A 25,834-nucleotide genomic window follows, 5' to 3' on the forward strand; every position below is an offset into this window, starting at 1 on the left:
CTCTACTAGTGAGCCATGCCCACCTCTTACAAGGGGCTCCTCATCCAGCATTTTCCACCCCAAATTCCCATCTGTCCCATCTTTCTCCCAGCGTCAGCCCCAACACCTTAGACTCTCTACCCACTTACCATTCATCCTTCACTCATGAAAACAAATGGCAGCTGGGTAGTGATACGAACCTTTAATCCCAGCACTTGGAGGCAGAGGCAGGCGGATTTCTGAGTTCGAGGACAGCCTGGTCTAGAGTGAGTTCCAGGATAGCCGGGGCTACACAAAAAGAAACACTGTCTTCCCCCTACCCCCCACCCCCCAAGACAGGGTTTCTCTGTATAGCCCTGGCTGTCCTGGAACTCACTCTAGACCAGGCTGTCCTGGAACTCAGAAATCCACTTGTCTCTGCCTCCCAAGTGCTGGGATCAAAGGCATGTGCCACCACTGCCTGGCTGAGAAACACTGTCTTGAAAAAAAAATATATAATAACAAAAAATATAAACAACTGGCATCCAGAAAGGAGACATTTATTTCCTGTTCTTCACGCAAGTCTGTCCACACTAGCATTGCTTCCCCCCCCCCCCCAGCTACATTTAGTTCATGTGCATTCTTGACTCCAGAGAACTCTATCTCCCAGAGGCCACGCAGCAGGCGCGAGAGGCACCAACTCCTGTCGCCAGGGAGCACAGTTCCGCTTCACCTTTGTGCTAATTAAAAGGCTCACTGGGAAGAATTAAATAAAGTGGTAACTGGCAGATAATGATGGAGGCGCAAAAGCGTCGGCCTTTATTCTTGGCCCTTAGGGAAGAGGAGTTTTGCTCTCTTTGCCAGTGCAATAGTGACAAGTGGTTGGCAGAAGAATCTTGAGCGCTTTAGGGCCGCATAGAGTTGAGACATGTGGGTCAGAGGGAAGAGGCTGGCATTTGTATTGCTTAGTTTGGAGCTGAAGGACACCGCGGGGGGTGTGCTGGGGGAGGAGCAGGCTCTGGATACTGCTCAGGTTGGCGCGGGGCTCAGCAGCTTCCCCACACCCCAGGTAAGGGGGTGGAACTGCAAGGTCGCCGTGGATTGGCCAAGGCAGAGGTGTGGGGCAATCGTTGATTGGCCGCGGCGGGGGTGTTTGCTTCTGAGCGGTCCGCCCTGCTGTTTGGAGGAGTAAGGGAGGAGGGCGGGTTTAGAAACGGAGTGGGAGGTGGGGGCGGGGTGGGCGATGTCGACTGGGGAGTGTGTGGTGTGTGTTAGTTACTGTGCTCTGGGCACTTTGTAGAACAGTGGTCTGGTGGAAGCAGTTGTGGCTGTAGAGTCTGAGAACATTCTGCAGAATTACATAAACACAGCGTCTCTCTCTCTCTCTCTCTCTCTCACTCTCTCTCTCTCTCTCTCTCTCTCTCTCTCTCTCTCTCGGTGTGTGTGTTTAAATGATTTCTGTCACCGATCTAACCACCTCTGAAGCCTTACAGATGGAGAGCTACGGACGAGCGGTGTGGTTCATGCACCTCTGCTGTAGGCTGATGTGAAGTCCTGTAATAAATGATGTATGAAATTGTTTTGAGCGTCACTGTCTTAGGAAACTTGAAGGAGGCACAATGATTCATGGGCCCTTGACACCCCGCCCCCCACATACACACACAAGCGCTTATCTCAGAATTACAATGAACTAGTTGTCTCCTTGTGCTGAGTGAGGCGTCTTATCGCCTACCCATCATCCTCTTTCTGCAAAGTCCTTTTTGTCTCATTTGTTTAAGACAAGAGTCTAGCTTTCTCACTTAGGATGCCTTTATATTTGCAGCAAACCTCCTGTCTCAGCTTTCCAGGTGCTAGGATCACAAGCAGGTACCCCAGGTCTAGCTTGAAGTACACTTTCTCCAATCCACTGGCATTTACAGTGAGATGTTCCTTTTTTATCAATGCTGTCTGACCCTTGCTTTGGCCACTTTGCCACCGCTGACAGTTCCTGTGAAGATGTGTTGTTGTTGCTTTATTTTTAGAAAATCTTTTTATAGCAAGCAATGCTGGCACACTTTTAATTACAGCTTGGGAGGCAGAGGCAGGAGGATCTTTGTGAGTTTGAGGACAGCCTGGTTTACAGAGCTAGTTCCAGGACAACCAGGGCTACACAGAGGAACCCTGTCTCTAAATAAATAAATAAACAAATAAATAAGAGAAAGAAAAATTTGAAAAGCTTTGTGTCTGTGTGCTGCTTGCATGTATGTAAGTGTATCGTGTGCGTGCCTAGTGCCTATGGAATTCAGAAGAGGGTGCAGGATCCCTTGAAACTGGAGTTACAGGCAGTTAAGAGCTATGTGGGTGCTAGGAACCGAGCCCAGTCCTCTAGAAGAGCAGCCCAGTATTTTAACTGTTGAGCTCTCTTTCCAGCCTCCTTTTGTTTTGAGACAGGGTCTTACCAGATAGCCCTGGCTGGCCTGGAACTAATTAGATAGATCAGAATGGCATTGAACTCACAGAAATCCTCCACCTCTGTCTCCCAAACGCTGCGATTAGGACGTGTGCCACCATACCGGGCAATAAGTTAAAAAAAAAAAAAAATTAAAGGTTGGGCGTGAGTGTGGGTGTCGTAGAGCACCGCAGGGTAGAAGCAAGGAGAGAGAGTGTGTACGGACAGTTCTGGACTGTTCCAGCGTATGTTCTTCACAGCAGAGCCTGGGTCCCTGCGGTCCTATCACTAAGAACGGCCTGGCAGAAGTGAGGCTTGCAGACAGCAGCCATCTGCGGGAGGAGGCGTGAGCAGGGCGGGGCCGGAATGCCTTTCACCAGGCCGCGCCCCAGGCGGGCACAGTTACTGGCCGCACGGGATCATGGCTGCAGCCATACTAGGGCAGGTGGGTACGTGGCCGACGGGCGCTGGGGGCTCTGGGGAACCTGATGGGGGGCGCACTTCCGGGAGGACCACTGGCGTGCGGCCTTTCCGGCTTGGCGTCATTCCTCTGTGCCTCGGGTTCCGCTGCCCGACACAGAGACAGATGGGCCCCTTGGAAAGGAGTTTGGGGCTTTAACGGGCGTACAATGGGTAGACACGAGTGGGGTGCGAGAGGTGCCTGAACCGGAGGTCGGAAGTGGGGAGCCATGGAGGAGTGCTGTAATAGGAGAAGTACAGGGTGGAGTGGATGCGGGGAAGTTGTGGCTGGGGCTTGCAGCAGCATGCGTGTTTTAAGGACCAGTTGCTTTAGACAACTGGACCTCTGGGACTTAGTGTATGACTTGGCACAGGGTCTTGGGTGGGAATCGGACCCAAGATCTTATTTCGTCGATATTTCACATATCGACGCGTGGAGTGTCTGAGGCTCTCTGTACCTGGGTTGTAATCCCAGCCAAGCTCCTGTCTGCCCAAATGATAAAGACCCTCCAGACACGAGTACTTCCGTCAGTGCTTACCGATGGTGGCGAGCAGCAGAGTCCTGTTGCTCTGTAGACCAGGTTGGCCTCGAACTCTGCCTGCCTCTGCCTTCCGAGTCCTGGAATTAAAGTCCTGGGCCACCACTGCAGAGCTTGAGAGTCTGTGATCTTAAGAGAACATGATAAGTAAGTGTGCATACAGCTGGTCATAACCTTGGGAAAAAGCGTTCGCTGTTAGCTTGCACCCGATTATCACACATTCATACTCCAGGCTGGTGAATTCCTGAACAAACATTTAAGTCTCCCAGTTCTTAGTGACAGACAGAAATGTTCTATGCAGATGGTCTTGGAATATGACAGGGACAAGAATCTAGGCTCTGACAGTGTGTTGGTCTTGGATGGGTTCAGCTTTGCCATACTGGACCAACCTCCAATTCTAATGGGACAGATCTGGGTTCTGAGGAAGACAATTTTACCCTGTAACGGAGACACTCTGAACATGAGCCTGCTCAGAGCCATGAGTACCTAGTGGTGAGTGTTCACATAGTGAAATTCTGGGGTATAAGGGAGCCTGCTGGCTGGGGTTTGGCAAGGACTGTCTTGCAGGGACTAGCCTAGACATTGGGATACTTCTTGAGTTTGAAAGAAACAGCGCTTTGATTTGCCAAGGACAATCCTAGGCTGGAGAGGGGAACTTATATTTGGGATGGGGCAGGAACAGTCCTGGGCTGTGTGAGGACACTGCATTGCTCTGTAAGGGGCGGTCCTCAGGTGGCCGGTTGTTTCAGAGCTTTAGAGTTCTACAAATCTGATGAGAGTGTGTCCTATGAAGAGGACAGCCTGGGGCTATACGAGGAGAAGCCCTGGAATTTAATGAGATGGCATGGTGTAGGGACAGTTACCAGAGACAGGACAACACCTTATGATGATGATTACTTTGCTTACCTTCGATGTGAGAGTGGAGCTTTGACAAGACCACCCTGAGCAAGCCAGCGGTGGCCCACGCCTTGGGCGGCCACCTCCAGAAGGCAGCCGTGCCCTTCTTCCCAAGTTCAAATCCCGTTGTCTCTCCCTCTTCCCGTGTGATTCATGGGGGAAAATAAAATAAAATAAAAATAAAATAAAAATAAAATAGCCAGGTGGTGGTGGTGCAAGCCTTTAATCCCAGCATTTAGGAGGCAGAGGCAGGCGGATTTCTGAGTTCGAGGCCAGCCTGGTCTACAAAGTGAGTTCAGGGACAGCCAGGACTACACAGAGAAACCCTGTCTCGGAAAAACCAAAAAAGACCACCCTGATTTTGATGGATACTGTATTTCAGTTCAGGGCTGCTGGGATATGAAAGGAACACAGCCCCCCCCCCCCCCCCGCCCTGCCCAGCACACTCCCCTTTAATCTCTGAATTCTGTTTCCACCCTTTCATACTGCCTTCCTGTAGCCCTTCTGCCTTACTGCCTCTTGCTTTAGGCTTAATTCCCGTCCTATGGGATGGGGGAGGGAGGGGTATTCTTTGAGCCAAGAGAAGACTGTTGGCCTTAGAGAATTGCTCCAGGAAGACAAAGGTAGCACTTCCAAGGTCACCAAAGTTTTGTGCCAGCTCAGACTCTGGACCTTGGCACAATGCCTTCTCTGTGCCTCAAGGCTGTATGATATTTTTCTCCCTCCTTTCTTTAGCTCAGGCTGGGCTTGAACTTGAGATCCTCCTGCTTCAGCCTCCTGAGTTCTGTGATGATGGGTTTGTGCTACCAAACCCAGTTGAGAATTTCTTTGACTCTCTGCTTTTCTCTCCTCTCCTAGTATTACCTACCCACCTCTGCCCCATAACATTTTTATTTATTGTATGTGGGTCCCAGGTATCAGACTCAGATCTTCAGGCTTGCTGACGGCTACCCTTACCCAATAAGTCATCTCAGTGGTCCTCTCTTGACATCTCTCAGCCTCTGGTTCTTTTTGTTTGTTTGTTTTGTTTTGTTATGAGACAGGGTCTCACAATGTGGACCAGGCTGGCCTTGAACTCAGAGATCTGCATGCTCCTGCCTCCCAAGTGCTAGGATTAAAAGTGTGTGCCACCATCCTCAGGTCTCTCATTCCTCATTTCATCATCATCTTATGACAGGGTCTTATATAGGCCACACTGGCGTTGAACTTGCTACATAGTCAAGAATGGCCTTGGAGTCCTGATCCTTCTTCCCTGTCACCGCCGTGCTGGGATTGCAGGGTTTGTGTGCTGCTGGGCAAGAAATAAACCCAGGGAGTCCTGCACGCCAGGCATCCTGCACGCCAGGCATCCTGCACGCCAGGCATCCTGCACGCCAGGCAAGCATTCTGCAGCTGACTACAACCCCAGTTCCATCTTTTTTCTCCATCATCTTAGTATCTCTTTTCTGCATTGTTTGGCTTTTCTGGCTTACTCTACTAAAAAGAAAAAAGTATTCTTGGCCCCCTCTGCTCTCCTGCCTCCATGGTGGCTGCCCTACCTGGCGGTTGTCTTGTCCCCACACTGTGAGTGTCTGATGCAGGGTGCGGCAGGTTAGGCAAGCTTCCTGTCGCCACACAGAGACAAGGAGTCGTCACTCTGAGATCTCCCCAGGAGCCCTTGGGTGCCACACCATTCAGACGACATCTGAGAGCTGGGACATGTGGACATAGTTGGTGAGGTGCTTGTGGGACAAGCCTGGAGGCCTGCCTGAGTCTGATCCCTGAGACCCACTCGGTGACTCACTCTCATGTCTGTTTGTTATTGTTTTGTTTTTTAAAAACAAGTTTTCTCTGTGTAGTCCTGGCTGTCCTGGGACTTACTCTCTAGACCAGGCTGGCCTCAGATTCAGAGATTCATCTGCCTCTGCCTACTGAGAGCTGGGACCAAAGGTGTGCACCACCTCCATTCATTGTGACTCACCCTTAAATACCATTGTTGGTGAGCTGGAGATTGTAGATAGCTGAACCAAACTGGCAGGCTCCAGGACTCAGTCAGAGTCCTTCCTTACCTCAAGACAGGATGGGCTGGGGACATGGTCACATGCCTTTAATCGCAGCACTAGGGAGGCAGAGACAGGAGGATCTCTGAGATCAAGGCCACCAGCTTTGTCTACACAGTGAGTTCCAGTACAGCCAGGGCTACATAGTAAAACCCTGTCTCAAAATGACCAAATAAAAAACAGGGTGGAAGTCACCCGAGGAATAACGTCTGAGTTTGACCTCCATAGACACATGCACAAATCCATATAAGCACTTTCACATGATGCATGCACGTGTACACACACACACACTTGCACGGACGGAAGCATGCGTGCACGCAGAGAGATCTTATCTGAACCAGGTGTGATAGCACACATGGCTGTCATCCTGTCTGGTGCAGAATCTAAGACAAGAAGATTCTTACTTCACACACTAGGCTATAGAGTGTGTTTGAGGTCAGTGGGCAACTTAGTAAGACCCTGCCTTAAGCCCTCTCCCCTCCAAAAATGGAAGGAAGGAAGGAAGGAAGGAAGGAAGGAAGGAAGGAAGAAAACCTGTGTCCTGGCGCAGATTTATCCATATGACATCCGAGACTCACCCACCGATCAATGACCTCTGCAAGACCCACCAATCTCACTGGCCACTATCAGCTCTCCCAGCGGGAACAGGCTGTTATCCTGGCTTCCTCAAACTTAGGACTCAGCTGCCTCTCCATGGTCTGCAGAGAAAAGCATGTCGCCCAAATATCAGGAAACGGCCACCCTTCAGTACACAACCAGCCCTGAATTCCACGCTAACCTCGGGGAAGGTCAGCAGGGATGTGTACCATAAGCATTTTCAATGGCTAGTACGTGGCTGCCCTTCAGCTGCTGACAGTAAAGGACACAGCAGTCACTGCCCAGTGTGAGGGTATTCCAGCTGTGTGGCTGGGCTGCCTGTAGCAGTTGCAGCCAGCTGACTGATATTCCTAAGGATTCCTCTGTCTGAAGGAAGGGCGCCGGAGTCTTGTAGTTGTGGGTCTAAGGGAGGAAGGTTAAGGAGGACCACTGGGTCGGAAGGAGGAGGGCTGGAGTCTGAAGTTCTGGGTTTGATAGAAAAGTACATGGGCCATTACTCCTGAGTCTGAGGGAGGAGGTCAAGGAGCCTGGTTCCCGGGTCTGAGGTCTGGGCTGCTGAATTCTGGGATAAACAGGACCTATTCTTTTCTAACTCTCGTCTGGTTTTGCCCCCCACCCCCGAGCCAGGAGTGTTCCCTTACCTGCTCACTGTCTCTGGTCGTTGTCCCGTCTAAGCTGTCTACAAGCTGTGGCCAAAGTTCTCTAGTAGAAGGCACGCCTCTGTCGACTTTGCCCTGCATGGTGGATGGTGGAGGGGCTGGAGCTGACTTTAGATTTTCTAGGGATAGGCATCCTGATGGGGACTTGGGCAGAGCACAGGCTGTCTAGAATGCACTGAGATTGTGACAGAGCTGACTGCAGGAACCTCTCAAGCAAGAGGTGGCAGGCAGGTGCCAGTACCTCTGTTCTTTCTGGCTCTCACCTTGGTCATACTTATTTCTCTCTCCACCCTAGGTCTGGACCCGAAAGCTTCTGCCTGTTCCCTGGCTTCTGTGTGGGTCCAGAAGATGTGTGTCTTTCAATTTTAAGGTAAAAGGAGGACCCTGGGTCTAGGGGGAGGAAGCCTGGGGTCTGTGCCCTGTGTCTGAGGGAGGACAGGACTCACTTGCATGTAGGCCTCTCTCAGAGATCATCTGTCTACTGTTGGGCGCTGTCAAGAGCTAATACTGTATTTCTTGATTACTTGCTCCTTTTCTGTGGGTCTGAAGCTGAGGCCCCATGGAAGCTATAATCTCTCAGGTTGATGACTCCAGGCTCCTGAGGTGTTGGGTTTTTTCCTTGTTTTTGTTTTGTTTTGTTTTCTCTCAGGCTGCAGACCTCCAGATTCAAATGACCAAAGAGCCACAGAAGAAGCCAGGCCCTAGCCAGCCACTGCTGTTTGGAAAGACATTCACAGACCACATGCTGATGGTGGAGTGGAACAGCAAGGCAGGCTGGGGCCCTCCAAGGATCCAGCCCTTCCAGAACCTTACATTACACCCAGCCTGCTCCGGTCTGCACTACTCTCTGCAGGTAGGACTGGCTGCTTCTCTCCTCACCCTGCTCTGTGCCTGCGTCCACTCTGCTTTCACCTGGCCGAGTTCAGCTCTCTGGCTGCTTTGCCCATTTCTTCCTCTGTCATCTTTTCCTGAGATGCCTGTGTTCAGGGACACAGATGAGGTGACAGTTCCTGAGATGAGCAGATGGTACTTTGTCGGAACTCTGAAAGAAAATGGGGTTCTCCCAGCAAAGGAATAGCTTACACAGATAGTACAGCTAGGTTGGCAGACCTATGAGGTCTCAGTGTGGCAGAGGAGGCATAGAATGTCAACAGGGCCACAGAGGAAATGAGAAGCTCAAAAGGAGTCTGAAAAGGTGCAGGACCAGCCTGGGTATATAGCCTTCTCCAGCCCTGTGGGAGGTGGTGTAATTACAGCACTCAGGAGGTTGAGGCAGGAGGATTCAGTTTTGAGGCTAGCCAGGACTCTGGAACGAGATCCTAACCTGGAGTCTTAGGGTCTAGCAATCTTGATTTGCCTGTGACAATCCTTAAGGAGTCTTGTCATCTTCATTGCTGCAGCATGATCTCCCTCTGACGGTTGTAACCACGAAGCCTTCTATGCCCACTCTAGCTCCCAAATAATGACACAGAGGCTTATATCTACAATGCTTTTGGCCTTAGCTTAGGTTTGCTTCTCAACTAGCTCTTAACTTAACTTAACATGTTCACACTGTTTTGTTTGCCATGTGGCTGGTTAGTTACATCTCTTCGGTTTTATCTGTCTGGCTTCCCCTGACTCTGGGTGGCAAATCTCCCACATCTTTCTCTTTCCTGGAGTTCTTTCTTTTTCCAGAAGTCCCTCCTTACTTTTCTGCCTTTTGCTATTCACCTTCGCATTTTTATTTTAACCAATCAGAAGGTGCCTCAGGCAGGCAAGGAAGGACAGAGACGCATCTTTACACCGTGTACAAAAATCATCACTCCAGCACCTCCCCGTTTTAGTCCAATAAAAGGTTCTTTCTCTAAAATCTATAAGCTGTATACAGTAAGAGCAGTTATGAGAACTGTCAGGTAAGAATCACACTCACCGTCCGTGTGCGTTTGGCAAACTTGGAGACAGCACTGTACTAGATATGTCCTGTCCTGATGAGTCCAGACTTCTGTTCCTAATTCACTTTCTATCAAAACTTGCATTTATCAACCTAAAAATATCTTCTTAGGCCTTAAATTATTTTCCTAAATCTCAAACAACTTAAGCGTAATTATGAGACTATAACTATCTCATCTTCAAGCTCCTCAGAAACCTAAGATGCATGAATATTACCTTAGTAAACAGGAAGTGTAGAGCAAGCAGTTTACAAAACTACAGATGTGGCAGAGGTTGCTGGATACCTGGACAGTCACGCAAGATGTCACTGTGTCACTGGAGCATCATCTCCACCCTGGCCCAGCATGTGACAGACTTTTCTATGAAGCAGGAATTATGAAGGACTGGCCTACCTCATCTTGGCAAAGTTTGACTGTTGACTTCCAAGCGTCTTGCTTGTCCACAGTTTGGACAGCATGCAATCAGCCATTGAGGCAAAGACAGTCCTTTGCCTGGTGGCAACTTTACCACATAGAAGCAAACTCCATATGGAGGTTCTTCGATGCCCACCACCTTCTTAGAAGTAGAATGAGGTGCTGCCAGGGGCAGACATGTCTCAGTGTCATGAAAAGCTGCATATTAATAAAATATCTTTTTTTTTCCCCCCTGAGACAGGGTTTCTCTGTGTAGCCCTGGCTGTCCTGGAACTCACTCTGTAGACCAGGCTGGCCTCAAACTCAGAAACCCGCCTGCCTCTGCCTCCCAAGTGTTGGGATTAAAGGCCTGCGCCACCACTGCCTGGCATAAAACATTTTTAAATGCCATATTCTGTAGATCTCTGAGGTTTTTAAAGAGCATCTACCTATCTAAAGTATATCTGGGTAGGAAAACATTGCTCGTTTCTAGCTATTTACTATCTGTTTAATTTTGGAAACAGGCTGGAGGAATGACTCAGGTTAAGAGCACTGTCTGCTCTTCTAGAAGTCCTGAGTTCAATTCCCAGCCCAGCAACCACAAGGTGACTCACAATCATCTATAATGAGGTTGGTGCCCTCTTCTGGCCTGCAGGCATACATGCAGGCAGAATGCCTTAAACCTTAAAAAAAAAAAAAAAAGGAAGTAATTTTGGAAACATGCATAAGGCTAAATAAAGCTTATTCCTGTAATTAATTAAACCAGTACCTAACATGATCATAAGTTTGATTGACTGACTACCAAATTACATTTTTAAAAACTAATTCTTTATTTTATGTATATGAGTAGTACACTGTACTTCAGACACACCAGAAGACTACATTGTATTTCATTACAGATAGTTGTGAGCCACCATGTGGTTGCTGGGAACTGAACTCAGGATCTTTGCAGGAGCAGCCAGTGTTCTTAACTAATGAGCCATCTCTCCAGCCCCCAGTTTACATTTTTTGTTTATCCTAAACAGTTTGTAATAGTATCTTTTAAGGACTAGAACTTGACATTATGTTTTTAAATGAGTTGCATAGGTATAATACCTAAATCAAGAATTGAAACATAATATACAGTGTGTTGTAGCAAAATATAATCCTAATTCTGTATGAATATACAAAACCCATGCCAAGTGTGAAATATTTGACTTATTAATAATCTTTACTCTAAAATTAGATTTAATAATCTAGGTTTTTAAATCCTATTTTTCTTATATTCCCCTCTGTTCTTTTCATCTCCTCTCTCCTCTTTTCTCCCTAACATTAGATAAGAGAGAAAGAAGGATAGAGGAAAGAAAAGAAAGAGAGAAAGAGATCCCTGAATCTCGACTTCTCTCTTGGATTTCTCCATGACTAAGACCAGTAGCAACATGCAACCAACCCACCTCACACAACAACAAACATCTGTCACCCACAGAATGAGCAAAAATGACCTAAAAACTTTTAGAGGTAATATACATTTCTTCATTAGCATGTGTATGGAATGTGCAGTGTCCACACGTCAGTTAAAGATGACTCTGTTCTGTTTGAGCAGGTGAAGGTATCAAAAGGTACCAAGCTTTACAAGTCTGTTTGAACTGTAAAACCAAGCTGCAATATAAATCTCCATCCATGCCACTTGAAAGGATGGCAGGATTAGTCCTGAGGATTCTGTAGCAAATAAGATTTATGCTTAGCTGATGTGCTGCCTTAAGACAGTCATGTCTCAGCTAGTCTCAGCCAGTCTCAGCCAGTCTCAGCCAGTCTCAGAGCTGTTCCCTTGTAGAGGCATCAGCGTATATTCTACCTGTTGTATGTTCCTTTTGGTTTCTTTCTTCATGTGTATAGCCAAGATTTTCAGGAGGTTTCCCCTAATCAAATCTAACTTTATTAATTTTGAAGGAATCCATAGCTTTCCTTCTCCTTCTGAAACACAGACAAAACCTCTTCCCAACGCAACACATTTCCTGCTTTACATTCTGAAGTTAAGACATCCCTAAAATAAACAGACTGGTTTAATTCAGCAGTTTTTCTTCCCCATAATCCAATGTCTCTCAGCTGCTGTTGTGTTTTGTTTATTATCATTTAAAAATGTAAAGTTCATTAAACTCTATGTTATCTATTTCTGGGGGCCGTTGGTACCCCTTTCTGTTTATTCAGCCTCTCTCTCTCTCTCTCTCTCTCTCTCTCTCTCTCTCTCTCTCTCTCTCTCCCTCTCTGGTTTTTCGAGACAGGGTTTTTCTGTGTAGCGCTGGCTGTCCTGGAACTCACTCTGTAGACCAGGCTGGCCTCGAACTCAGAAATCTGCCTGCCTCTGCCTCCCAAGTGCTGGGATTAAAGGTGTGTGCCACCACTGCCCAGCTCAACATTTCTTTTAAAGTACAATTAGATCTTTCTACAACTCCTTGTCCTATAGGACCATGTAATGTAACTATAATATGCTTTATTTTCTAATATGCAAACAAAACTGTTTCATTTACTAGAGACGTATGCTGGAGCACTGTCAGTCTTGAAGCTGAACAAAAAGCAACATGAGCCATTTATTTCCTGTCCACCAAGGAAAGACTGTTCTGAAAAAAAAAAAAAAAAACTAGAAAAATCAAAGCCTGCTAGTACAAACAGCTGTTCAAAACTTACCATTTAGCAGAGAGATAGAGTAGCTCCTATGGAGAAAACAAGAGATTCTAAAGATGCCAAAAACCAGATATTTTGCCAAACTACTATAAATGATAAGAACCCAAAGTTATAATTGCAGTTAGATGGAATTGAGATTGAAGGCTTAGTGGATACAGGAGCAGATGTAACAATAATTTCACAAGATTCCTGGAATCCAGCCTGGCCACTTCAGAGGGTACACAACTCCTAAAAATTGGGACATTGTCTCAGGTAAAATGAGGTCTAAAATGGATTGGATGCTTAGGACCATAAGGTAGACGGGAAGATTAAAGTCATATATGGCTAATATAGCCATAAACCTATGGGGAAGCACAGATTAACATTTCTCCAGTGTTAGATACAAAGAAGAGGAAAAATTCCTAATAAAGAAAAAAAATGTTATTGAAGACAGGGACAGTCCAGGCTGTCCATAAACAGGATACAGCAGAGGCTGATTCTTAAACTTTATATAAGGGAGCCACTGCTGATGAAGCACCAGCTGCCCTACCACTAAAATGCAAACTGACAAACACGTTTGAGTAGAGCAATGGGCTATGACAAAAGGAAAGTTACAGGCACTAGAACAGCTAGTCCAAAAACAGCAGGAGGCTCTCTCCTTCCCAGAGTCTTTTCTCTCTGTCTCTCTGTCTCTCTGTCTCTGTCTCTGTCTCTCTCTCTCTCTCTCAGTCCCATTTTACTATTCTGCCTTTTGCTGTAGGTCCTAGAGATTTTATTTACGCCAATCAGAAGGTGCTTAGGCAGACAAGGAAGGACAGAGACATTACACATTATACAGTGTACAAAATATCACTGCAACAGTCAGGACTGTTCATTAGATAGTCACCTATTATTGGCCATTTGGGTTCCTTTCAGCCTGGAGATAGAAAAAAAAAAAGTTGCAATGAAGACCAGTCCTCTTATCTTTTCTTCTGTATGCAAGTGTATCTCTCTGCCCAATTTCTACCTAGTGAGTCAAAGGGCAAGCATGCCACTTTGAACAGCATTGCTACAGTGTTCTCTTTAGGACTTGTATCGGTTCCCACACTCTTTGGCCAAGCCTGTTTTCCAGAAAGAAGCCTTGCCAAAGAGCCATAGAGTTTTTTTAAAGTTCTCCAAGTGGTGGGTGTGATGCACACCTTTAATCCCAGCCCTCAGGAGGCAGAGGCAGGCAGATCTCTGTGAGTTTGAGGCCAGCCTTATCTACAAATCGAGTTCCAGGACAACCAGGGCTACCATTAAAAAAAAAATTCTGTGTGTGTGTGTGTGTGTGTGTGTGTGTGAGCAGAGGATGACAGCTAGTGGGGTGTCTTTCTCAAGTGATCTTTATCTTGCTTTGTTATTATTGTTTGTTTATTTGTTTGATTTTTTTACTGTGGCTGTTGGGACTGAGCTAAGGTCCTCAGGACTGCACAGCAAGCACTTTACTAACAACCATCTCCTCGGGATCCTCAACTGCATTTTAATTTGCACCCCCCTCCCAATTACAAATGATGTTGGGGCCCTGTAGTTAAGAACATGTATTGTTCTTGCAGAGAGGACTTGGGTTCAGTTCCCAGCACCCATATCAAGCAGTTTCCAACTTGTAACTTCAACTCCAGGGGAAGATGCCTCTGGTCTCCGTGAGCACTGCAATTATATGCATATACCCATACACAGACACACACTCAGATGCAAAATTGAAAAGAAAATAAAATCTTAAAAATATTTTGAATAAAGTAAATAATGTTGGCCCTGTAACATATAACCCATGGATCTGCGCATGTGTGAAATTCCCAAAGAATTGTTAAAAAAAAAAAAAAAGAGTTCTATTGATATTTCCTTTTCTGTAAACTAAACTGTCTCTTGGGCTGTGATTTCTACCAACCTGCAATTTGTTTTAAAAGATTGTGTTTTTAATTTATGTGTATGAGTGTTTGTATACACAGAGTGTATGTGTGTGTATGTATATGCATATATATGTGTGTGTGTATGAGTGTGTATGAGTGTGTGTGTGTGTGTATGTCACTATGCAAGCAGTTCCTGTAGAGCAAGCAGGGCATCAGGTCCCTTGGAGCTGGAGTTAAGTTACAGATGATTGTGGGTCACCATGTAGGTGCTGGGAATTGAACCTGGGTCCTCTGGAAGAGCAGTCACTGCTCTTAACCACTAGGCCAGCTGTTTAGCTCCCTAGGATAGATTTTTAAAACTATGCAGAAGAACTTCGTATATTAAGTGAACCCTTTTTTCCCCTTGCATGAGGTGTTTTTTGAGACTGGATCTCCCCCTGTAGACCAGGCTTCCCTCGAGCTGGCCTTAACTGCGCATGATCTCCCTTTGTCCCCTGAGGAGTGGAGATAAGAGGCTTGCCTTACATGCCTGCCTTGTCCTGAGCTTTCTGGCATATCCATGTCTCTCCCTCTATCACTTTGCCCTTCTCTGTCTCCATGTGCAGCGATGTGTCTCTTGCTATCTCGATGCTATGGGGTTCATCCCTGAGCACCCCCTCCCCTTCCTGTCCTTGCAGCTCTTTGAAGGCTTGAAAGCTTACAAAGGCAGAGACCAGCAGGTACGCCTCTTCCGGCCCTGGCTCAACATGGACAGGATGCTACGTTCTGCAAAGCGCCTCTGCCTGCCAGTAAGTGGCCAGTCTGTCCTAGGAGAGAGGGCAGAGGGTGGTAGAGAGAATCTGGACCCCTGACTCCTACGGAATCCACCCAGGACTTTGACAAGCAGGAGCTGTTGGAGTGCATCCGCCAGCTCGTTGAAGTAGACAAAGACTGGGTTCCCGACGGCAATGGAACGAGCCTCTACGTGCGGCCTGTGCTGATTGGGAATGAGGTAGGTGCTGCCGTGGAGCTGCTGGCGTGGGGACATGCACATCTCTGTCTGAGGAACACACAGGCTGAGCCTGGACTCTCAGTTCTATGGGAGGAGGAAGATGGAGTGAGGACCCCTTGGTCAGATGCTGCCCCTCTGCCCATCATAGCCCTCGCTGGGTGTCGGTGTGGTCACACAAGCCCTCCTGTACGTCATTCTGTGCCCTGTGGGCTCCTACTTCCCTGGAGACTCCATGAAACCTGTCTCTCTCCTGGCGGACCCCACATTCGTCAGAGCCTGGATAGGTGGAGTTGGTGACTGCAAGTTGGGGGGGTAAGTAACTTCCCACATGCCCGGGGAGCTGTGCCCTGGAGCCGTACTGCTCCTTGTGCTTCCTGGTTGGGGCTGGGCCTGGGTTCTGGGATGGAAAACTATTGTCACTGGCTCTGCAGTTGGGGTCTGGGCTTTCTTTGTATCCTTTGTCATCCCTGATGCCTGACACTAAAGGTGAAAGGACTCTGGGGTGCCTTTCATTTGAACAAATGAGCTCAGAGATGGGTGGGTCAGTGGGAAGACCAAAACTGAGCCCACTGGAAGCCTCTAGAAATAAGATAGAAATAAGATGACCCTTAGGTCTTCCCGGGTCATCTGTGCTGCACTGTCTCCATGCATAGCTCTCCCAACATGACTTGGGTCTCCATTCTGACCCTATGGACTTCCCAGCATTCTGTGTTGCCAAAGGCCCTGACACAATATCTTGTGAGGAGGTGGCCAAGTCTCCTGGGATGTTGAAATAAGGAAGTGTGGACACACAGGAAGGCTATTCAGGTTATCTCAGAACACATCTGTGAGATCTTTTGGGGACGAGGCCAAGGCAGCCACACCCCCTGAAGGCACCCTAGTGTCCAGATCTGCAATCTCAATCACAGGGTCTTGTGAAACCTTCATTGAAGAGGTGACACTTCACCTGTGGTTTCTTGGCTACAAAGGTAGTAAGAGAAACCAGGTGTGGTGGCATGAAGCCATGTATGTCATATAGTCATAGCTCCTCAGTAGGGTGAGGCAGGAAGGCTACAGAGAAAGCTGTAGGGTGGGCCTGGAGAGATGGCTCAGCGGTTAAGAGCACTGACTGCTCTTCCAGAAGTCATGAGTTCAATTCCCAGCAACCACGTGGTGGCTCACAAACATTTGTAATGGGATCTGATGCTCTTTTCTGGTATGTCTGAAGACAGTGGCAGTGTACTCATATACATAAAATAAACAAATAAATCTTGAAAGAAAGGAAAGAAGGAAGGAAGGAAGGAAGGGAGGAAGGAAGGAAGGAAGGAAGGAAGGAGGGAGGAAGGAGGCTGCGGGCTGTGGAGCAGCAATGAGCTTATGCCTCGAATTCTCCAGTGAGGGACTTTGGGAGTGGCTTCGTGGTCAAGCCCCCGCCTAGAATCTCCTAAAGAGGGGTTAGGGTGGAGCTTAGTGATAAAGAATATTTACCCAGCATATGGGGATCCTGCGTTCAAACCCCATTACCCAAAGACAAAGAAAAATGTGGCAGATACTTTCTGACCATGCTTGGCACAGGAAGAGAAACAAGAACAGTTTTTGCACAAGGCTCAGAACATGGGCTAGGATCCCAGCCTAGGACACGGGGAGCCTTGAATGAGTAAGAAAAGTCTGGGTGGCTAACACACTGCAGGCTAAAACCACTACAGTGAGAAGCACAGCTGTTATCCCAGCACTTGGGAGGAAGGAGACATGAGGGTCAGGGATTCAACGCCAGCTTCAGCTGCATGGTGATTTTGAGGCCAATCACCTACCAGAGATTCTGCCTCAAAAAACAAAACAAGGACCGGCTGGGTATGGTAACACAAGCCATCCCGCCCCCTTTTCAGGATTTATTTTATGTATGAGTACACTATAACTGTCTTCAGACACACCAGAAGAGGGCATCCCATTACAGATGGTTGTGAGCCACCCGTGTGGTTGCTGGGAGTTGAACTCTGGAAGAACACTCAGTGCTCTTAACCCCTGAGCCATCTCTCCAGCCCCAACATAAGTCTTTAATCTCAGCAATGCAGAGGCAGGGGCATACTGGGCTACAGAGTGAGTTCCAGGACAGCCAGGGCCACACAGAGAAACCCCCGTCTCAAAAACTAAAATTAAAAAAAGAAAAGTCGAGTAGAGCAAGTGATGCTGTGTGGTGTCGCCACACCTGTGATCTTAATTAATATCAGGCCTTTAAGAAAGGAGGCGCAGGCTGGAGACAGAAAAGGGAGCCGAGCAAACAGGGCCCCAACCTTGACCCCAACTTTTAGGTTAAGAAGGCTGTCGTCCTGCAAGTTTAGAGGGCCACAGCTGGGCTGTGAGTTGGGGAAGGAGACTCCTCCTGTTGTGGGGAGTATGGGGAATTCTTTGCCCAGTGTGACCAGGCTGCCCTCCAGGAATTATGGACCCACTGTGGCTGTGCAACAAGAAGCCCAGAAGAAAGGCTGCGAGCAGGTCCTCTGGCTGTATGGGCCGGACCACCAGCTCACTGAGGTGGGCACCATGAACATCTTTGTCTACTGGACTCATGAAGACGGAGGTGAGCCTATTTGTGTCCCAACCCACACCCTGTATGATGTCCTGCCTGATTCCTTCCGGGTTGCAAGGTCTTGGAATCCTGGGCAGGTGGCTTCTAAAAGAAAGGGGAGATCATGTAAGGGTGGGAAGCAGTAATGCCTGTCTGTCATCCCTGACAGTACTGGAGCTGGCAACACCCCCACTAAATGGCATCATCCTGCCTGGAGTAGTTCGACAAAGCCTGCTGGATCTGGCCAGGACTTGGGTAGGGCCTGTGTGTCATCTGAATCTTTGGACCAAAATGTCTTGAGCTGTGGCGTGGTGAAAGCCTGGCCCACTGCCAAGCCCTCTTTTCTCTGGGTCTATCTCTCGTCCCTGGGCCTGTGTCTTTCCCAGGAGCCTTAGGGAGGGAGTGATGGTGGTCTGCAGCAGGGCAAGAGTCGGGTACTGGAGAGTTTCTGCGCCCTTGTTATACAGGGTGAGTTCCGGGTGGTAGAACGCAAGGTCACTATGAAGGAATTGAAGCGGGCGCTGGAGGAGGGCCGGGTGCGAGAAGTCTTCGGCTCAGGCACTGCTTGTCAAGTCTGCCCGGTGCACCAAATCCTGTATGAAGGCAAGGTGAGACAGAGCTGCCAGGGTAGGTGGGAGAGAAAGAGGGGGAGTGCCCCATCCTCATGGGCCCCTTTCCTCAGCAACTCCACATTCCTACCATGGAGAACGGGCCAGAGCTCATCGTGCGATTCCAGAAGGAGTTGAAGGCCATTCAGGTGAGCTCACGGGCTTTCAGAGCAGCAGCTCTGATTAATGGCTTCTTTCCTCTGAATCCCTGTGGCCAGAAGCACGGGGACTTTCTGTGTTTCGGGAGTTGTAGGCTCCTTGCACGAGTCTCTGAGGCTTCTGGTCCTAAAGACAGAACCCCCTTTTTCATGAGACGATACTGGCCACACACACACACACACACACACACACACACACATACACAAAGGCCTCCCGAGACTCTCTGGGGTTCTAGGCTGTCCCTTTGGCATAGCAACACTTTTTCCCTTGCCTCTCCCTGGCCTTGAAGGATTCCTCTCACAAACCTCTGGTGCATTCCCAAATTCAGAGAACCTCTAAGAGATCCTCTGGGCTCATTTCCCAGTGAGCTGGACCTGAGGTGACTGGGTATCCTGGCCCCATGATGGCACCTAGCACAACATATCTGAGATGAAAATGCCTTTCCCAAGAGCCTTCAAGGCTTTGCAACTCTCTACCTCGATGGTCCCTTGGAGTTGTTGGTGGGTCTCCGGTTAAAGGACTACACTTCCCATAAGGCACCGGGGCACAGCTCTGCGCGCGGTCCGCTTGCGATGCTCCAGGGAGTTCTAGTGCAGCTGTCTCACTGACGCAACTTCGTTGTCCGGCAGTATGGAGCCAGTGCCCACGATTGGATGCTTACGGTGTGACTATGGGCTGTGCCCTCCCTGGTTGGATCCGCTGACTTGCTGCGTTCAGTCCAGCGTCCTCGCCTCCCAGAGACTCAAGAGAAGTGCAATAGGGAAAGGTCTGCCCAGATGCTGGATCTCTGGCACCCTCACGTGTGGACGTTACACTCCAAAGCCTTAAGGGCGGGACCCATGCAATTTGGACCCCACCTCAAATTTTGAGTCTCGGCTCAGCTGCTCCGGGTCCTGTTGTTCAAGGGAGAACCTTAGCTTCTTCTCTATCTCCGTTCTTGTGCCGGATCCCCGGTGCTCTTCGTGTCCCCCCACCCCCCACCCCCTTTCTCTCTGTCCTTGCTGCAATTTTGAAATAAAATGCCAAAGAACAAGACATTGGCTGTCATGCTCTAAGTGCTACCCTGGGACTCTGGGGGCTTAGTTTATTTTATTATCAGGGGCCCAGCTTGAGATCTTCTCTGACCTGAGGGTTCCTTCTGTACTTTAGTATTGAACCCATTCACTAGATTCTTCCTGTACTCCTGTCTTGGGTACAGCCTTACAGTTGGCCACACCAGATCTCTCAGGATCTCTTCCCTTCTTCCATTTCATTGGTGCCCAAGCCCTGTTCCTAGAGCCCGTGACTGCTCTGTCCCTTCTTGTTTCCTCCCTTGGCCTGACTTTCTGGCCCGGTCTTCTGTCAGGTCATTTGTAGTTTGTGTGATGAGCTGTAGTCAAAGTTGTTACGGGGTCTGCTTAAATCCAACATAAATCTAGGTTGGAAAGATGGCTCAGAGGTAAGAGCACTGGCTGCTCTTCCAGAGGTCCTGGGTTTGATTCCCGGAACCACATGGTAGTTCATAGGCCTCTAGAATAAGATCTGGTGCCACCTTCTGGCCTGCAGGCATACAAGTCAGGCAGAGCATTGTGTACATCATCATCATCAACAGCAGAAAGCCATAAATCCACCACAACTCAAACACCAGGTCAATGTAGATGATAAAAATGCATTGTAATGAAGCCGATACTGATCAATCAGACTTGGGAGCTGAATACATTGTTTATTTAAGCATAAGGGGTTGAGCAAGGGAGTTTCCATCAATTAGGACAGGAGTTGGTCCCTGGGCCTGGGAACATGAACTTAGCCTGAGCCTGCCAGAGATGGAGAAGTTGTCCTTGAGATGTCTGGACTCAGACAGCTGTTTACAACAGAAGCTGTTCAGCTGTTGGGAAGTCCCCAGCTCCCCCAGGGCCTGGGACCTTGAATTTTGTTCTGATGATTAAAGAAGTGTAAAAATGAAAGAGTTGTACTGAGAAGTTTCTTTTGCTTGTTCTCAACAAAAGCCACTTGGGTTCTTTGTAAATTTCCTGTGCCCAGTGGTGGCTCAAAAGTGCCCCATCCATCTCTCCAGCCTAATGGTTTTGTTTGTTTGTTTAAATCAGTGTTTTGCTATGGAGCAGGACAGGTCTTATATATGAGTGAGTATGTATGTGTACAACATTGTATATATGTGTAGAGAGATTATATATTATACATACATATATATTATACACACACACATAGAGAAAAATGAAAACCTTTTTAAAAAAGATTTATTTATTCACTTAATTTATATGACTACATTCTTGCTGTCTTCAGACACACCAGAAGAGGGCATCAGATCCCATTACAGATGGCTGTGAGCCACCATGTGGTTGCTGGGAATTGAACTCAGAATCTCTGGAAGAGCAGTCAGTGCTCTTAACTGCTGAGCCATCTTTCCAGCCCCCCAAAACTTTTCTTAATTTATCCATTATGTGTGTGCACCTGTTTTTGCTGTGATTGGATGACACCTTTCAGATAAGATGCTCTCCTTTTACTGTGTGGTTCAGGAGTTGGAATTGAGATCGTCAGGTTTGACAGCAAGCGCCTTTACTTGCAGAGTCATCTCAGTGGCCAGAAACCAAAGATTTAAAACACTAGTAAGTCTGTGTAACAGCCCTGGGGAAACTCTCAGATCAGAAGCGGCTGCCTGGTGCCACCTGGAGGCCAGTACAGGACACAGTGTCTGTTGGGAAGAAAGGCACCAAGGAAGAATAGTTCACAGAATGAGCTTCCAAAAACAAATGCCTATGTGTTAATGATTAAGACACCTGTATAACAGTACATGAGGGATTATTGGAAGAATAACGTTAAGTGATTTTTTTTAACAAACAACTTTTTGTTTTTGCTTTGTTTTTTTTGAGACAGGATTTCTCTGGGTAGCCCTGACTGTCTGGGGCAACTTTAGGCATGGAATCCCATGACTGTAATCCCAGGACTCTGCACGTGGACGCTGGAAGGTCAGAGGTTCAAAGCTTTTCTGGGCTACATAGGGAGTTCATGTTTCAGAACAACAACAGTGACGATCAGCTAGGCTCTCATTGGCGTCTGACACTGTTTTTTCTCCTTTTGCTTTTTTTTTTTTTTTTGGTTTTTTTTTTTTTTTGGTTTTTTTGTTTTCGAGACAGGGTTTCTCTGTGTAGTCCTGGCTGTCCTGGAACTCACTCTGTAGACCAGGCTGGCCTCGAACTCAGAAATCCGCCTGCCTCTGCCTCCCAAGTGCTGGGATTAAAGGCGTGCGCCACCACTGCCTTATGCATATTTTTAATGTTAATATCCGGAAGTACAGGCACTAGCTGCCAAGACTAATGTGAATTTGATCCCAGACAACTGATGTGCCCTCTCTCTCTCTCTCTCTCTCTCTCTCTCTCTCTCTCACACACACACACACACACACACACACACACACGCACAGGCATATACTCACACTCAAACATGCACTACAGAGAATTAAAAACAGAGGTCAGATTGAAAATTGTATGTAAAAGTACACAGCAGTTAATAGACAAATTGCATAAGCAACTCAAATGTCCACCAACAGTTATAATAATCAATAAAAGTAGTAGTAACCATGTGTCTTAATTAGGGTCTCCATTGCTGTGAACAGGCAATATGACCAAGGCAACTCTTATAAAGGTTAACATGTAATTGGGGCTGGCTCACAGGTTCAGACTTTCAGTCCATTATCATCATGGCAGCATCCAGGCAGACACTCTGCTTAGGAGCTGAGTTCTGCATCTTGTTCAAATGCAAACAGAAGGCTGGTTTCCAGGCAGCTAGGTGAAGGGTCTCAAAGCCCACCCCCAAAGTGACACACTTCTTCCAACAAGGCCACACCTCCTAATAGTGCTACCCCCTGTGGAAACCATATTCGAGCTCCAGGGTATAGTGGAACACGCCTATAATCCTAACTCTGGGGAGGCAGAGGTAGGTGAATCTCTGTGAGTTTGAGATCATCCAGTTCTACAGAGTAAGTTCCAGCACAGCCAGGGCTATGTAGAGATGGTGGTTAGTGTGTGTGTGTCTGTCTGTCTGTCTGTCTGTCTGTCTGTGTGTCTGTTTGTTTCTTTGAGACAGAGTCTCATGTAGTCTAGGCTGACCTGGAAATTATATACAGGGCTGACCTTAAACTTCAACTCCTGAGAAAAAAATTAAGCCCTGAGCACTTCATCCTTGGTTAATCCCCCTAATTCCTCCTGCCTGTCCTAGTCCTCAGATGGCAGCTACTTGGGGTTCCCTGCTTCTCTACCTTGTCCATTTCTTCAGAGAAACTTTGAGAGCTCTATCCAATCCAATCACTGACTATGCATGACATGGCCGCTCACTAGGCAGAGTTACAGACATTGAAGCAAGCAGCTGCTTTCTGAATGGACTGGTGCAGAAGCCTGCAGGGGTAGATGGATATGGCCTCCTCCCTCCCCACTGACTTGCATGCAAAGGACCCAGAAAGATGGTCGGTGAAGAGTATTCATTACTGTAATTCACTACGCCCCCATATATGCACATACCTAAACCCTACACACGGACACACACCCTACATGAATGAGCACCATGCCCCACATGTACACGCATGCATACACACACACACACACACACACACACACACACACACACACACACACACTTCGTACATGCACCCCATCTCTTCTAATGGATAGGACACATGCTGTTCAAAGGTACCAAACAAACCATAGTGACTGGTGTTTTCAGCTGTAGCAAACCTGTCTCAGTGGTGGAGACCATGGACTTTGAGGCCGAATCCTGATGACATTTACCTTGGTGGCTTGACAGGTAGAGCAATGGTCAGTTTTACACGTCAGCATAGCCAGACAGTTCCTCATGTGACTCAGATGAAGAAGGCTCCTGGAGGTGTGACTGATGTCTGCAGTGACCATGAACATCACAGACGGTCGGGTCAGGAGCAGACCACAGACTGACTTTATGAGCAAATCTGAGGTCCTCTCTATAGAGGACATGGGTGTCAGAGACCAGACAGATACAGTTTAGGGCAAAAGTCTTTATGTGTTTCTCCATGAGTAGGAGCTGATGGGTGGTGAGCCTACTGCAGCTTCATGTTCACAGGCAAAACACAATCAATGTTCACATGACCTGCTGGGCAGAAGAGATTTGGCCGGGTGGCCAGGAGGATCACAAGTCCATGGCCAGCCCAGGCAACTCAGTGAGATGAGACCCTGTTTGAAGAAAGGGTGGGGCTAGAGGTACAGTCCAGTGGGTAAAGTGCCTGGCATGCAGGCAAAGGGCTTGGGTTTGATCCCCACCACAGGTGTAGAACACTGGGCCCAGAGGCAAGAATCTATCACCCAGCACGCAGGGGATGGAGACTAGCAGAGTCTTGGAGGTCATTGACCCGCCAGCTTAGAGACACCACTGTGAGCAATGATTCAGCACATAACAGCACTTGCTGTGTAAGCCTGGCAAACTGAGTTCAATCTCCAGAAACCGTGGTGAAAAGAGAGACCTGAATCCTGAAGGTTGTCCTCTGATGTCCATGCCTATGCAGTAACACAGCTGTGCCCACACTCATAATACATACATAGAAACATATACATATATTGCACATACACATAAACACCAATAATAAATTTTTTAAAAAAAAGTTTAAAACTGTTTAAATCTGGGGGGGGGGGGGGGGGGGGGGGAGAGCTATTGAGAAAGAGACCCAACACTGAATGCTCACCTCCGTGTGATCACACATGTGCATGTTCCACATACACAAAATCTAGTCAATAAAAGGAGCTTGGCAATAAGGCCCATGTGGAGAATCCCACTGGGGGACTGGGGGTGTGGCTTAATGTTTGAGCATCTGCTAGAACCAACCCTCTGTTGAGAAGCTAGGGCATGGTTTGATGGAAGAGTGTTCAGGTAGCATTCTAGAAGCCTGAGGCTTGATCCCCAATATCTCAACTACAAAAAGTAAATAGAAATCACTTGATGATTAACTTTAACAGCCTGATGATACAACCTCTAACAACCTGATACAACCTAGAATCACCGGAGTAGAATCTCAAGGACCAACTTTGTACATTAGGTTGATCCTCGAGGGTACTGTCTTAATTAATTGATGTGAAAAGACCGAGCCCACTATGGGGGGGCACCATTCTCTAGGCATGGGGTCCTGAACTGTGTCAGTCAAGCTGAGCATAAGCAAACATAGAAGGGGGCATGCATGTATTTATTCTCTCTGCTCTTGACTGGATGCCGTGTGTCCAGCTGTTCGAGTTCCTGTCTTGACTTCCCCACGAAGGACCGTGACCTGCTGTCGTTAGCCAAACCACCTTCTCTCTGCTCTGAGTTACTTTGGTCAGGATATTTTCTAACAGCAAGAGAAATGAAACTAGAGACTTTTGTTTTAAATTGTTATAGACATTGTCTTTAACAATTAAAAACCAAATTGAATACAATGTTAGAGAAGGCGGGGTTCATAGCCTGGAATCTCAAGCCCATCTCTGTGCAGCAGTTTCCCACTGTGAAAGGACTCCTAAGGGGCTTAGGGAAGAAGGGTTTACATGGGTACATGGCTTCAGAAGTCTCTGGCCATGGCTGCCTCCTACCATGTTTTCCGGGCCTGAGATAAACACAGCCTCCTGGCAGCAGAGCTGCCTTTGTCTCTGTGATAGAAGGGAGAAGAGGAGACACAAAAGAACCTTCCCTGCAGAGCACTTGCTTTGAGGCCCCGCCTCCTAGCAACTCGAGCTATTCAAGGCTCATTTAACACTCAGGAACCAAGCACAACTTTATAGCTGTCAGCTGCTTCTGTGAGTGAAGGGGCTGGTTCAGTGGGAGAGTTCCTGCTTAGAATCCCCCAGTGAGGGGCTGGGGCATGATTTGATGGAAGAGTGTTCCGGCAATAACTGAGAGATTAAACAGAAGCAAGTGCACTGAGCCTCAGGCCAGTCCAGGTAAACAAGACTATCACACGGACCGCTGATATCCCCCCCCCCCCCCCCCCCCCCCCCCGCCTACAGGAAGGATCTCTGGGAAAGCATCACAGGACCGCAGATTCTAAGGATGGCAGATGTTACTGAACTGAGCTTTGAGGAGGTAGAGAGGCAGGGAAGGCCTTGTCTTTCCTGACTCTGCCCCATAACCTGACCTTGGTAGG

General features: G+C 47.9%; 1 protein-coding gene and 1 long non-coding RNA gene across 19 annotated transcripts; one reads left to right on the forward strand and one right to left on the reverse strand.

The window, feature by feature from the left end:
* Nucleotides 1–502: 502 nt before the first annotated feature.
* LOC143442334 (uncharacterized) lies at nt 503–7,669 on the reverse strand. Of its 16 annotated transcripts, none has more exons than XR_013110422.1 (8): nt 7,559–7,669; nt 6,929–7,018; nt 6,242–6,379; nt 5,820–5,972; nt 4,291–4,419; nt 3,385–3,513; nt 1,450–1,512; nt 503–1,134 (listed from the first exon to the last, which is right to left on the reverse strand). It is a non-coding gene; the product is annotated as an uncharacterized LOC143442334 (long non-coding RNA). The 16 variants fall into 16 exon arrangements; XR_013110414.1 differs by having other exon boundaries at nt 6,903–7,018; XR_013110413.1 differs by having other exon boundaries at nt 6,899–7,018.
* Nucleotides 2,559–19,743, forward strand: Bcat2 (branched chain amino acid transaminase 2). 3 transcript variants are annotated; one of them, XM_034511058.2, is made up of 11 exons: nt 2,559–2,831; nt 7,872–7,946; nt 8,226–8,429; nt 15,083–15,193; nt 15,277–15,396; nt 15,545–15,708; nt 17,811–17,953; nt 18,111–18,196; nt 18,409–18,549; nt 18,624–18,698; nt 19,338–19,743. In XM_034511058.2, exons 1-11 carry the CDS (start codon nt 2,808–2,810, stop codon nt 19,374–19,376), a joined length of 1,182 nt encoding a protein of 393 aa, XP_034366949.1. In that variant the 5' UTR covers nt 2,559–2,807; the 3' UTR covers nt 19,377–19,743. The 3 variants fall into 3 exon arrangements, with proteins under 3 accessions (XP_034366949.1, XP_076790181.1, XP_076790178.1); XM_076934066.1 differs by lacking the exon at nt 2,559–2,831 and adding an exon at nt 5,528–5,658; XM_076934063.1 differs by lacking the exon at nt 2,559–2,831 and adding an exon at nt 7,704–7,803.
* Nucleotides 19,744–25,834: the final 6,091 nt, after the last annotated feature.

This window comes from Arvicanthis niloticus, chromosome 1 (assembly GCF_011762505.2).
Source record: "Arvicanthis niloticus isolate mArvNil1 chromosome 1, mArvNil1.pat.X, whole genome shotgun sequence".
NCBI classification, from domain to species: Eukaryota; Metazoa; Chordata; class Mammalia; order Rodentia; family Muridae; genus Arvicanthis; species Arvicanthis niloticus.

Coding starts and splice junctions, on each gene's coding strand:
- Bcat2 (XM_034511058.2), top strand. CDS start 2,808: ATGGCTGCAGCCATACTAGGGCAG. Junction 2,832..7,871: donor CTGCAGCCATACTAGGGCAG/GTGGGTACGTGG, acceptor TCTCCACCCTAG/GTCTGGACCCGAAAGCTTCT. Junction 18,550..18,623: donor AAATCCTGTATGAAGGCAAG/GTGAGACAGAGC, acceptor CCCTTTCCTCAG/CAACTCCACATTCCTACCAT.